Source organism: Sciurus carolinensis, chromosome X (genome assembly GCF_902686445.1).
Source record: "Sciurus carolinensis chromosome X, mSciCar1.2, whole genome shotgun sequence".
In the NCBI taxonomy this organism is placed as follows: Eukaryota; Metazoa; Chordata; class Mammalia; order Rodentia; family Sciuridae; genus Sciurus; species Sciurus carolinensis.
In genome coordinates this window covers 865,696-878,195 of record NC_062232.1, presented here as the reverse complement: position 1 = coordinate 878,195, position 12,500 = coordinate 865,696, and the positions used below count along the sequence as shown (strand labels likewise).

General features: G+C 61.8%; 2 protein-coding genes across 2 annotated transcripts in view; both read right to left on the bottom strand.

The window, feature by feature from the left end:
• Positions 1-2,183: 2,183 nt before the first annotated feature.
• LOC124972225 (granulocyte-macrophage colony-stimulating factor receptor subunit alpha-like) lies at positions 2,184-11,285 on the bottom strand. The gene is made up of 8 exons (XM_047536489.1): positions 11,221-11,285; positions 10,563-10,747; positions 9,409-9,548; positions 7,708-7,731; positions 6,606-6,741; positions 5,655-5,757; positions 3,172-3,250; positions 2,184-2,642 (listed from the first exon to the last, which is right to left on the bottom strand). Exons 1-8 carry the CDS (start codon positions 11,283-11,285, stop codon positions 2,565-2,567), a joined length of 810 nt encoding a protein of 269 aa, XP_047392445.1. The 3' UTR covers positions 2,184-2,564.
• Positions 11,286-11,328: 43 nt separating this feature from the next.
• LOC124972045 (interleukin-3 receptor subunit alpha-like) overlaps positions 11,329-12,500 on the bottom strand; it is a 9,486-nt gene continuing 8,314 nt past the window's right edge. Inside the window, exons 4-5 of the mRNA XM_047536158.1 lie at positions 11,692-11,818; positions 11,329-11,593 (exon numbers count right to left, since the gene is read on the bottom strand). Coding sequence (XP_047392114.1) covers positions 11,421-11,593; positions 11,692-11,818 — 300 coding nt within the window. The 3' untranslated portion in view covers positions 11,329-11,420. The remainder of the gene's footprint in view (positions 11,594-11,691; positions 11,819-12,500) is intronic.

Below are 12,500 nucleotides of genomic sequence, written 5' to 3'. Positions count from 1 at the left end.
CCCTGAAATTCCTGTCCATCTGTCCCCAGTCGAAGTGTCTGTCCTCCAGATGGACGTCCACTCCAGGACGTGGGAACGGGACCCAATTGAGAGATAGCATCTTTCCAGAGGCAGCGAGTGCAGGACCCTGAGAGGAGCTCCTCCTGGTCAGGGTGGCCCTGAGGCCATGGCCGTGTCCTCACAAGAGACAGAAGAGGAGACACAGACACAGAGGAGGAGCCACGTGGAGACGGAGGCAGAGGTTGGAGGGCTGGGGCCACCAGCCCAGGGCCACCTGGAGCCCAGGAGCTGGAGAGGCAGGAAGGAGCCTCCTGGAGCCTGTGGAGGGGCTCAGCCTCTGGTCCCAGCCTCCGCCCTCCAGGCTGGGCTCTGGCCTCTGGTCTTGCACCGCCTCTTGGTGGCCTTCCATTTTGTAGCCCTGGTTTCCGCCCGTGGTGGACCTGTCCCTCCTCTGCCCGGCTCTGGCTGTGGGCCTGGCCTCTGACCCGGGAGGCGGCCCTGAGTCCCTGGCTCGCTCCCAGGTGTAGTCCTGTCCCCTCCCCCTGCACCCGCGCCTCCTCTCCCTGCCCTCCTGGCGCCGGCCGCTCGGGCTGGGCTCCCCCATGTCCACCCGCCTTTCCTGCAGGACAGGGGACGCTGGTCCTCCCTGGACCTGGGTTGCATTTCCCGGACGCCCTTATCTCCGAGCTCGGCGGTTGCACAACCTTGTCCCGTAATCTCAGCGCCGCGTCCGCCCCGACCCTTATCGGCAGCGACACCTCGAGCCCGTGGTCCTGGGGGTTGCGACAGGGTGGCCCTCGATCTCCGGGGTCCAGCTGGCCGGGGAGATAGGCAGGGGATCCCTGAGGGGGCGACATGGCCGCTTTTGATTTCTTCACACTAAGGAAGATGCCGGCTGTTGGCGGCTGCTTATCTGGTCCCTGTCCTGAGCAGAACCCGGCACGTTTTGCAATTAAAATCTTTTCTCATCGGCCACCACTGGACGCAACCCGGCGTGCTTAACCACCCCCAGCCCTTTTTATTTTATTTTATTTTTATAAAAAATATAAATGGCTTAGGGCCTCCCTAAGTTGCTGAGGCTGGCCTCCAACTTGTGATCCTCCGGCCTCAGCCTCCAGAGCCACTGGTCACTTCTCGATTCGGGTTTGGACGATCACTGTGAAGCGCACCCGCCCCTGGGGTCCCGCGTGAACTATCCAGACGTGCCTGTGGCGTGCTGGGGCAGGACCTTCATTTTTTTTCCTGTCCACCAGCCTCACACACCATTCCCCAAACTCGGTGATCATTTTATCCTATATTCAGGTTGACATTGTTTTTTTTTTTTTTTTAACTTTTTAAACATTTCTATTCATAACAGAGAACCTGCCTTTCTTCTCTTTCCACACCTGGCTTAGTTCACAGACCGTGACGCCCTCCAGTTCCACTCCTCTGGCTGCCTGGGTCGGCATGTCCTTTTTCATGGCTGAGTAGTATTCCACCAGGTAATTGGCAGCACGGTCCCTTGATGCATGCTGTCGGCGATGGGCCCCCAGTGGCTTCCACATCTTGGCCACTGGGCCTCCCATCCGTGCCCCCAGGGGTGTGGGGGACGCGCTTCCTTCCTGCAGGAGCCAGTCGGTGTTCCTGGGAGAACCGCCCTCTCACCACCTTCTGCTTTTCTTCTGTGCATGAAGTTGGAGAATTTCGCCCTCCCTGTTCCTTCCCCCGCGATTTCCCCTGACCTGCGTCTGCAGGGACACCTGGCGGTCGGTGCAAAGGCCTTTCGCGGAGAAAGACTCCGGGTTCCTAAGACGCGTCTCACGGCAACAGGGTTAGGATGCGATTAACCGCGGGCGCGAGGCGGGCCGTTCACCAGGCGCGTCTGGAAACCCAGGAAAGCCCGTGAAGCGCGCAGTGACCGAGATACGCGGCCGACCTGTCCCTGCGTCAGAAATGGCTTCTCTCTGTTTTCTTTCTTTTTTTTCCCCCCAAATGAAACAGTTTATTTTTTCCTGGGAAAACGGAGAGGGGTGTTTGAGTCAGAGGACAGAGAAAAAAAAAAAATCCCAGAAGATTTTTTGGAAGTTCCCACACGCCTGCCGCCGCCCCGCGAGGTCCCCACAGGGACGCTGAGCGGCCACCGCTGGCACTTTAGGAGGAACACTCAGGGGACGCGTTTGCTTATGAAGAGACACAGGGACGGACCGTTGTATTGTATTTGTTTGGTACCAGGGATGGACTCAGGAGTGCTTCACCTCCCCAGACCCTTCAATATTTTATTTTGAGACAGGGCCTCGCTAAGTGGCTGAGGCTGGCCTCCAACTTGCCGTCCTCCTGCCTCAGCCTCCAGAGCTGCCGGGATCACGGTGGGCACCACGTGCCCCTCTTCGTGGTTGATCTTTTCCCTGGTGACGGAGCCAGCATTCTGGGCATCACTGGCCAACAAGCTTCGCTGGCAGGCTTGGCTGGAGGTGGTGGAGATCAAGGCAGGAGATGCTCATAAGCCCGTGAAGTCCCTGGGGAAGGGCAGCTTCGGAAGAGGATGGTGGTGTTGAAATGGAACTCTCTGCACGTCCACAGGCGGATTATGGTGATTCCTCCACAACCAGGACTTCCTCGGGTTCCTGGGAGTCTGGTGGAGGACGGGACTCTACCCAGGTGACCTGAGAGGGAGAAGAAATCACCCGGGGGTGGGGGATGGTCCACAAGTGACCCCTCTGGTTGTCCCACCAAAAAGTCATCTAGGAGACCAGTACTGTCCACAGCCCCCAGAAGGGGGAGACCACCCAAGTGTGCGTCGGTGGTCCAAGAGATCTAGAGCCGTGTCCAGACAGACAGTGGAGTATTACACAGCCATGAAAAGGAACGGATCTCTGACACTTGCTGGGAACGTGAAGACCAAAGAGGAGACACAGACACAGAGGAGGAGCCACATGGAGACGGAGGCAGAGGCTGGAGGGCTGGGGCCACCAGCCCAGGGTCAGAGTGCGGCCACCCGAGTCCAGCCAGGGGCCTGCCCAGGGCACTCGGCACTCGCTTCCTCTGACCCTGCCCACGACCTTCTGCTGCACACGGGGTCTCCATGGGGGGCGCCCAGGCAGGGGCCCCAGGGCCGCCTCGGGTCAGGCGGAAGGCTGTCCTCGGGTCCCCTCTGCTCAGCTCAGGGACCCCGTGAAGCGGGCGTCCACTCACCTGGCTTGACAGGAAGACGCCGGTCACCTCCCCTTTCACCTGGGGGATGGGAGGGAACAGCCTCCGCCACAGCGAGGACCTGAGGGGAGGATGGACGTGAGGGCAGGTCCCCGGGCTGCCCAGTGGACGGGGCCTCGACCCAGCACCACAGGAAGCCGGGATCAGCCCGGGGCCGCCACGCCTGCGTCCAGGACGCGCAGCAAGAGCTGGTGCCCAGGGCGTCTCCTACCTGGGGGCACCTGACCCCACGTCTGGGTGGACGCTCTGCAGAGGAACAGGCAGGAGGGGGCAGATGATGGACCTGGGGGTCAGTCACCCCCGGGGAAGGTGAAGAGCTGCTGGCCTCCACCTGGCTGGGGAATCTCTCAGACTGACCATCACTCAGGACTGAGGGACCAGGCGTCCAGCCCCCAAGACTGACCATCACTCAGGACTGAGGGACCAGGTGTCCAGCCCCCAAGACTGACCATCAGCTCAGCACTGAGGGACCAGGTGTCCAGCCCCCAAGACTGACCATGCTCCTCAGCACTGAGGGACCAGGTGTCCAGCCCCCAAGACTGACCATGCTCTTTGGACTAAGGGACCAGGTGTCCAGCCCCCAAGACTGACCATGCTCCTCAGGACTAAGGGACCAGGTGTCCAGCCCCCAAGACTGACCATCAGCTCAGCACTGAGGGACCAGGTGTCCAGCCCCCAAGACTGACCATCAGCTCAGCACTGAGGGACGAGACGTCCAGCCCCCAAGACTGACCATCACCTCAGGACCGTCCTGGGCCCCGTTTGCCTGAAGTCCTTTGGGAGGAGAAGCCCTGGCCGAAGGGATGCCCTCCCTGCCTGTGAACGTGGACAGCTCTTGCCCAGGGAGTGCGCGGGCATCCGGGGCCCCGTGGAGTCCGAGTCCCTCATGAAAGGGCAGTTGTTCTCCAGACGCAAGTGACCGTGCGCACCCCGCGGACCTTTCGGTAAGTAAGGCGCAGGGCAAGATTTGCACCTGGGTCCCACCCGGGGGTGGAGGAGCAGTGCGGCTCTGCAGCGCCCCCACGGTGGGACCTGGGAATTGCAGGGTCCCCTTCAGGGATCAACGCTGCCTGGGGCAGATGTACTCTGCACCTCTGTAGCGCCCCCACGGGCCATCCAAGGAATTGCAGGGTCCCATCCGGGGATTAACGCTGCCTGGGGCAGATGCTCAGTGCTCTGCAGCGCCCTCAGAAGAGAACGGAAGAATTGCAGAGTCCATCCGGGGATTAACGCTGCCTGGGGCAGGGGTACACTGCACCTCTGCAGCGCCCCCACGGGTCGTCCAAGGAATTGCAGGGTCCCCTTCAGGGAATAACGCTGCCTGGGGCAGATGTACTCTGCACCTCTGCAGCGCCCCCACGAGCCGTCCAAGGAATTGCAGGGTCCCATCCGGGGATTAACGCTGCCTGGGGCAGATGTACTCTGCACCTCTGCACCGCCCCCACGGGTCGTCCAAGGAATTGCAGGGTCCCATCCGGGGATTAACGCTGCCTGGGGCAGATGCTCAGTGCTCTGCAGCGCCCTCAGAAGAGAACGGAAGAATTGCAGGGTCCATCCGGGGATTAACGCTGCCTGGGGCAGGGGTACACTGCACCTCTGCACCGCCCCCATGGGTTGTCCGAGGAATTGCAGGGTCCATCTGGGGATTAACGCTGCCTGGGGCAGGTGAGCAGTGTGGCTCTGCAGCGCCCCCAGAAGAGAACGGAAGAATTGCAGGGTCTCATCCGGGGATTAATGCTGCCTGAGGCAAGTGAGCAATGAGGCTCTGTAGCGCCCCCAGAGGAGAATTGAGGAATTGCAGGGTCCTATCCAGGGATTAACGCTGTCTGGGGCAGATGTACTCTGCACCTCTGTAGCGCCCCCATGGGCTGTCCGAGGAATTGCAGGGTCCCATCGGGCATTAATGCTGTCTGAGGCAAGTGAGCAGTGAGGCTGTGTAGCGCCCCCAGAGGAGAATGGAGGAATTGCAGGGTCCCATCCGGGGATTAACGCCACCTGGGGCAGGTGTGCGGTGCAGCTCCGCAGCGCCCCTATGGGTCGTGGGAGGAATTGCAGGGGGCGGGAGCAGGCGTAGTTGCCTTTGCAAATTCGAGAAATGGAGAAAGTTGCCAAAGTCACATTACAGCCCCTTCTTTTGTTGCAATGCTGGGGATGCAGCCCGCGCCCTTGCTGATGGACATCAACCACCCGGCTGCGAAGCGACTCGCCCAGCCCTCTTATAATGAGCCCCTGACGCACCATGGGCTCTGTCCAGTTCCAGAACATTCCAGTTCACCGCAAAGGAGACCCTACACGGGTGAGCAGTCCCTCCCACGCCCTCCCCGTCCACCCTGGGCAACCCTCCTTGCTGGTCTCTGCGGGTTGACCTGCTCTGCACGTCTGGTCTACACAGTCACACGGTCCCCCGTCTTGGGTGTCTGGCTTACTTTGCTAAGCGTGATAGTTTCAAGGTCACCCAAAGTCACCTTTTGCACAGGAACATCAGGACCACAGCGGACAGGGTAGCTGCCCCCACCAGCGGCACAACCAGGGTCATGGGGACGCTGCCATGTCCCTCTGCTGGGTTGCCTGGTGGGGAAGAAGAGCAGAAGGTCAAGAGGGACCAGCAGGCGGCTTCTGCGCACAGGCCCTTCCTGATTTCAGGTGGGGCAGAGGGTTCAGGTGAGGCTCTCCTGGCACAGGGACGTGGGGTTGGAACAGCAGTGCTGCAGGTCACTGAGAATCTGCCCCCGCCTGCTCTCTGCCGCCTCCGCCTGCCCCGTCTGTGTCCCTGGCTGCTCCACGTCCCGGGCCCCTTTTGGACACCCAGGGCACGAGCCCAGCATGGGCCCCGTCCAGTATCACCTGCGTGACGCACCACACTTACGCCCACAGAAACGGACGCCATCATCCACTCCTCCCACAGCCAAAGGAATGAATAGGCAACAGTGGAAGGTCCCAGGTGGACGACGTCCACGGGAAGGCGGCCCCCGCTCCTCCCCGGTGACTGGATCAGCCCGGCGGCTCCAGACACCCCGCGGAACATGGATTTCCACAGCTTTAGGTCCCCTGGCTTGTGGTCCCTTCTGACAGCAGGCTCTAACGTGGGCTGGAACATGGCCACCGAGCGGGGACAGACCAGCGTGCCCAGCGTGGGGACCAGGCAGAACCATTCTCCAGAGTCCCCGTGGGGTCCACCCACACCCTGACTGACAGGTGTCACGCGGTTGGATTTGGCCATCTCGTCTCCAGGACCCCGAGGGCCCGGGGAATCCAGGAGCGCGAGACCCCAGCCTCACGCAGCCCGGGGTCGACCCTCGGCCGCGTCTCCCGGCAACGCCGGGGTCGGGTGGCCGGACGGAGCGAGAGGGTCCTCCCCCCACCGCGGCCAGCTCAACGTCCACGTCACCCGGAGCTGCCTGGAGGCCGGCGCCTACCGAAACGCAGCGTCCGGCTCCACTCGCTCCAGATCTCGCCACGCAGGTGCTTGACCCTCAGGCGCAGGGTGTTCTCGGCGCTTGAGTCGGAACCGGGCAGCAGGTAGACGTTCTCGGGTTGACCCCGGAGGAGGACCTTGGGCAGGAGCAGGGACCGCGCTGGGGACCCAGGTGGCACCAGGGACAGGCAGGGAGGGAGGGAGGGCGGCTGTCCCTGAGGGTCCTGGTGGCCTGACCCCGGGGCCGGACGGGATGGGCATCTTCCGCTGTCCCTGCCCCAGGCCATGCACAGGCCACAGGTGCCCTCCTGGACAGTGCCCTGACCACCCCTGGGTGGGTGTCCACTCTGCAGAGGCTCAGAGGATGGGACCGGGCGGCCTGGTGGTCAGAACACCAAAGACCACGTTCCCTTGGTCCACGGGGGAGCTTTCTCGGCTGGACAGAAGCAGGGGAGGATCCTGGGCCTCCTCTCAGGCACCCCGGGAGTCCAGCTGAGGCTCACGGAGGACGGGCACTTCCCACGCTGCCCGCAGGGGGACCCTGACCCTCCTTCCGCTTCACCTGTGTGCTTGGCACGTGTCGCTAACGGGGTATTTAACCCCAGGAAGCCAGCTGCCCAGCCTGGAGGGCGGAGGCTGGGGCTAGAGGCTGAGCCTCTCCACAGGCTCCAGGAGGCTCCTTCCTGCCTCTCCAGCTCCTGGGCTCCAGGCGGCCCTGGGCTGGTGGCCCCAGCCCTCCAGCCTCTGCCTCCGTCTCCACGTGGCTCCTCCTCTGTGTCTGTGTCTCCTCTTCTGTCTCTTGTGAGGACACGGCCATGGCCTCAGGGCCACCTGACCAGGAGGAGCTCCTCTCAGGGTCCTGCACTACCTGCCCGAGGTCCCGTCTGCAGCTCCAGGTGGAACTGAGTCTGGGGCGCCCTGTCCCGTCCCCGTCACCTCCGAGCTGACACCCGCAAGGGGCAGGTTTGGGAGCAGAGGCTGCTCCGTGTGCTGCGTGGACCGGGGGCAGCAGGTCAGGTGAGCCGGGTCTTCGGGCCGTGGGACGCGGGCTGGGCGGTTCTGCGTGGCGAGGGCTCGGCCGCCGGGAGGGAGGAGGTACTTACGGGGTCCCGCCTGGGGAAGCCGCTCTGCAAAGACAGACACGGGGACAGCGGGTCAGAGACGGGCTTTCTGCTCCGCGGCCAGCGGGACAGGTGGCACCAGGCTCTGGACTCCGAGGCCGTGAGCTGCCACCAGAGCAGGGCCTGCCGCCCGCCCCGAACCCCCGGCCGGAACGACTCCCTTCCAGGAAAGCGGATGAAACGGACGTGCGCGAGACCCACCGCAGCGCGGCTTAGGGCCAGGAAGCAGCCGGCCGAGGCCACGGGCACCGCCTCAGCGGACACTGCGGCGACTTGCTCATCTCGCGCTCGTCCTCCGAGCACCACGCCCGTGTTTCCTGAGAAAACCGCCGCGTCCCATGCGAGCCGCTCCCTCCCCTGCGGGGTTCGAGTTCGCGGCTGCTTATTTTCCGAGCTCCCGTCTGAGGGTCGGTAAGCGCCGTGAGCGTTTCCCCTGAGAAGCTGCGCCCTGTGCGGTTAATTCGCATCCCCCAGAAGGGCACATAAATGTGTCCCTCACTGACACACACGTCCCTTCTCCTGGGCTGACCTGGCTGGCCAGGGTTCTCTGCGGTCATGAAGGAGAAGAGGGCGGACTCTCCCAGGCCTGGCAAGGGGTGGACATGCGGGTCACCCCTGGGCCCTGGGAGTCACCTGTGTGTGGTTATCTGCGGCCACTCGTGTGTAGTTACTGATCTGATGTCACCTGTGTGCACGTACCTGCCTGAGGCCACCTGTGTGTTTTCACCTGTCTGCTCTGACCTGTGAAGGTCACCTGTATGGCTTTACCTCTCTGAGGTCACCTGTGTACAGTCACCTGTCTAATGTCACCTGAGTCACCCGTATGGACTTACCTGCCTGAGGTCACCTGTGGGAATCACCTGAGAACAGTTACCAGCTCTGCATAGTCACCTGAGTGGGGTCACCTGAGTGGGGTCACCTGAGTGGGGTCACCTGAGTGGGGTCACCTGTGTGGGGTCACCTGAGTGGGGTCGCCTATGGTCGCCTGTGTGGAGGCAGCTGTGTGTAGTCGCCTGTGTGGTCAGCTGCGTGTGGTCACCTAAGGTCGCCTGTGTGGTCAGCTGCGTGTGGTCACCTAAGATCGCCTGTGTGGTCAGCTGCGTGGTCAGCTGCGTGGTCACCTGTGTGTGGTCAGCCGTGTGTGGTCAGCTGCATGGTCAGCTGCATGTGGTCAGCTGCATGGTCAGCTGCATGTGGTCAGCCGTGTGTGGTCAGCTGCATGGTCAGCTGCGTGTGGTCAGCCGTGTGTGGTCAGCTGCGTGGTCAGTCGCGTGTGGTCAGCCGTGTGTGGTCAGCTGCGTGTGGTCAGCCGTGTGTGGTCAGCCGCGTGTGGTCAGCCGCGTGTGGTCAGCCATGTGTGGTCAGCCGCGTGTGGTCAGCTGCGTGGTCAGTCGCGTGTGCTCAGCCGCGTGTGCTCAGCCGCGTGTGCTCAGCCGCGTGTGGTCAGCCGTGTGTGGTCAGCTGCGTGTGGTCAGCTGTGTGGTCAGCTGTGTGGCCACCTTGGTCACCTGTGTGCGGTCACACCTGTCCTGGAGCCCAGGGAGGCGCAGGGCAGCCCGCGGGCTGGGGTCGGGGTCGGAGCCCAGAGCGTGAGTAACAGACGGACAGACGACCCTGACTGAGGAGAGACGGAGGGAAGACCCGGGAGGAACTTCCCGGGAGAGCCGGCGGCCGGGCCAGTACCGTCCTCTGGACGTCCAGCTCGTACTGGAAGGTGCTGCTGGCCAGGTCGAACCTCCTCCGGGGATTGTCCCAGCGGACGACGTGGCTGCGGCTGGATCTGTCGTAGCCCACGGTGACGTTGGCTGGCGGGTTGTACTTTTCTGAAATCGAATCGCAGACGGAGCCACCCGATGTCACGTGCCCTGCAGGGCAGGTCACCACAGAGCCACCCGGGCACCAGGAGCCGCTGGACGCAGGCCTCCTGGGACGGCGCAGCCCGGCTGGCCAGAGTGCGCTGTCAATCATGGCGACTCCCGGGTCCGGGTTTGCAAACCGCCAGACCTGGGGGAGGGGGTGACCGAGGGACGCGCACGTCCGTCACCGCGAGCTGCCTGACGTGCGCGTCCCTGACGCGGTCAGAACAGGACACCCCTGGCCCGCGGGTGGTTTGGAGCTGAGGCAAGAGAATGAGAACCAGCAGGAGGGAAGCCTCCTTGAACCGTCTCTTACCTAACGCAGCCCAGAGATGCCCAGAGGGTCCGACCACGAGTCCCCTCTGCGCAGGTTTTACGTTTCATTTTAATTTGACTCAATGTTTATTTTATCTTATTGATTTCATCTTACTTTTCATTTATTCTATCTTATTTTATGAAAGACGCTCACCCGGAGGGGCGCTCGGCTGGCGGCTTGTGCAAGCCACACCTGAATCCCTTCTGGGCAAGTTTCACATTTTCTTTTCTTTTCTTTTCTTTTTTCTCTTCTTTTTACCAACTCCCCTTCCTCGGTCTCCTCCCCTCTCCACAAGGGACATGGCACGAACCCCTAAATCTAACTGCTTCTTTGGGGAGTTTTCGTTTCTTTTCTCTGAAGCCCCCCAACATACACACACAGGGGATTATGAAAAAAAAAATTGGAAATAAAAATCCAACGGGTCTGCTTTTCTCTGCGAATCCGTCCTTTTGCCATTTTAATCTGCAGGCCCCTGGTACAGAACTTAACAGACTAGAAGAAAAGTGTTTTTAAATTTTTTTTTGATTTTTCTGCTCCCCTGCAGGCTGCACCCAAGAAGGCTCAGATGCGCCTTTGGGAGAAAAATCTCTGCACTCATGAGCTGATCCTGCCTTGGGAAGGTGGCCAGGGTCACCAGGGGACATCACCTGGGGACGCGATCTTACCGATCCTAAAGGCCACCAGCGGAGCAAAGTCTGTGAACTGGACGGGCGCCTCGCTGCTGGTCCCGTTCAGCAGGAAAAAGTAGTTGTCCGTGCGCTTGGGTTGGCCCAGTTCCGTGAAGTGGCAGCCCACCCGCAGCCCAGCAGGATCCAGGACGTACTGGGCACATTCTGTCTCGTCTGCGTCCCTACAAGATGCAAATGGACCGGGACGGCGGGAGAGGAATTATCACAATAATGGCCGGGCCACTGTGGTCCACATGGGTCATCCCTGCCGCTGGGGAGGCTGAGGCCAGAGGATGGCGGGTGGAGGCCCTGGCAAGTCAGCCAGGGGCGCTTAACCACTGGGCCACACCCCACCCCTGCCTTTTTTATTTTTTATTTGGAGGCAAGGTCTCCAAGTTCCCCGAGCTTCCTGCTGAGCTGGAACTGCCGGAGCCTCCCCGTCGGCCTCCGACTTGGACGAAACCAAGGTTTCTCCTTCGACTCGGAAGAAACTAACGTTTTATTTTTTAGATTCCAGCTGTGCCTGACAGCGCGTGGGATCCGCCTCTCTCCCGGCCGAATTTCACTTAGCTTAGTGACCTCCAGATCCATCCACGGTGGCCGCAGATGGCCGGACCCCTTTCCTTTTTGAAGGCTGAGTAGTATTCCCCCACACAGCTGCACCGCGCATCCTTTGACGCGCCCTGGGGTGGATTCCTTTTCTCGGCCATTAGGAATCATGCCGCCAGGTGTTTCTTCAACGCCCTTCCTTTCCCTTTCCCACTAACGCCCCGTCCCGGGCTGGCTGGATGGCCGGGAAGCTGTGCTTTTAATGTCCTGCGCCCTCTCGCGGAGGCGACTCCGTGCCTCTGGAGTCTAGCTCTCAGCCGCTCTGGTTTTCCCGCCCCACCCGCCGCACCTGGACATCCAGAGGTAGAGGTGGTACTGGACGTCGGCGGGGGCGGCGGGGCCGGGTGCCCAGCTGCAGTTCATGAAGCGGAGGTCGTAGAGGACGCAGGCGAAGCCCACCGCTCCAGAGCCGTCCTTGCCTGGAAGGTCCACCCGAGACCCTCGCCTGGGCGTCCAGCGGGCTGCGCCCCCCCCCCCCCACAGCGGGGGCAGGTGCGGTCCCGCTGCCCGGACTCACCTGCGTTCCGGAAGGTCAGGACCTCGGCGAACCCATGGCCCTGGGAGGAGCCGCGCACGGTCAGCGTGGCCCCTCTGCGCAGCCGCGCGTTGGGGAAGGCGCACCTGTAGGCGGGGCCTGCGGTCACCTGGAAGGCAAGGCCAGGCAGGTGCAGGAGCCGCACCCAGGACCCCGTGTTGGCCACGCCAGCCCCGCGCTCCTCCTCGGGCCGTCCCACCGCCCTTGAGTTCTGCTGGAGTCCTCGGCCTCTGCCCTGGAGACTCCGGTGCTGCACAACGGTAATCCCGCCTCCTCGGAGGCCGAGGCAGGAGGACTGCAACTTGGAGGCCAGCCTCAGCAACTTAGCAAAGCCCAGAGCAACTCATCCAGACCCTGTCTCTAAATAAAAAATAAATAAATAGAAGGGGCTGGGGGTGTGGCCCAGTGGTCAAGCCCCCTGGGTTCCATCCGCAGCCGGCCACCTGGCCAAGCCGGGCAGTTGCTCTGCCGCTGAGCCGCACCCCCGGCCCTGGGTGGCCTTGGTTTCTTTGCAAAACTTTAAAGCTCATTAATTTCACTACCATCATTTAAATTTTTTTCCTTTTCTCCTTCTGCGGAGGGACTTTCTAGGTTGGCAGGAAGTTCTGCTTTTTATCCCATTTCCTCGACCAATGTCCACCTGCATTTTCTGGAAAGGAAAAGAAGCGGGGGATTGGGAAAGAGTCCTGGAGACTCCTGGATTAGGAGGCGGCACTGCTGCCGGAGTTCTGGCCGAAGATTCCAGAAGCAGAAAGGAGACATGGATTCCTGCACCGCTTTGCTGGGGTCGG

What these genes read in the sequence shown, in the direction of transcription:
- LOC124972225 (XM_047536489.1), bottom strand. Translation starts at nt 11,285, where the DNA reads ATGATTCCTAATGGCCGAGAAAAGGAATCCACCCCAGGGCGCGTCAAA. An exon ending in AAAGGATGCGCGGTGCAGCT is followed by an intron (nt 10,748 to 11,220) that starts GTGTGGGGGAAT and finishes TGCATCTTGTAG; the next exon opens with GGACGCAGACGAGACAGAAT. An exon ending in GCTGGTGGCCTTTAGGATCG is followed by an intron (nt 9,549 to 10,562) that starts GTAAGATCGCGT and finishes ATTCGATTTCAG; the next exon opens with AAAAGTACAACCCGCCAGCC.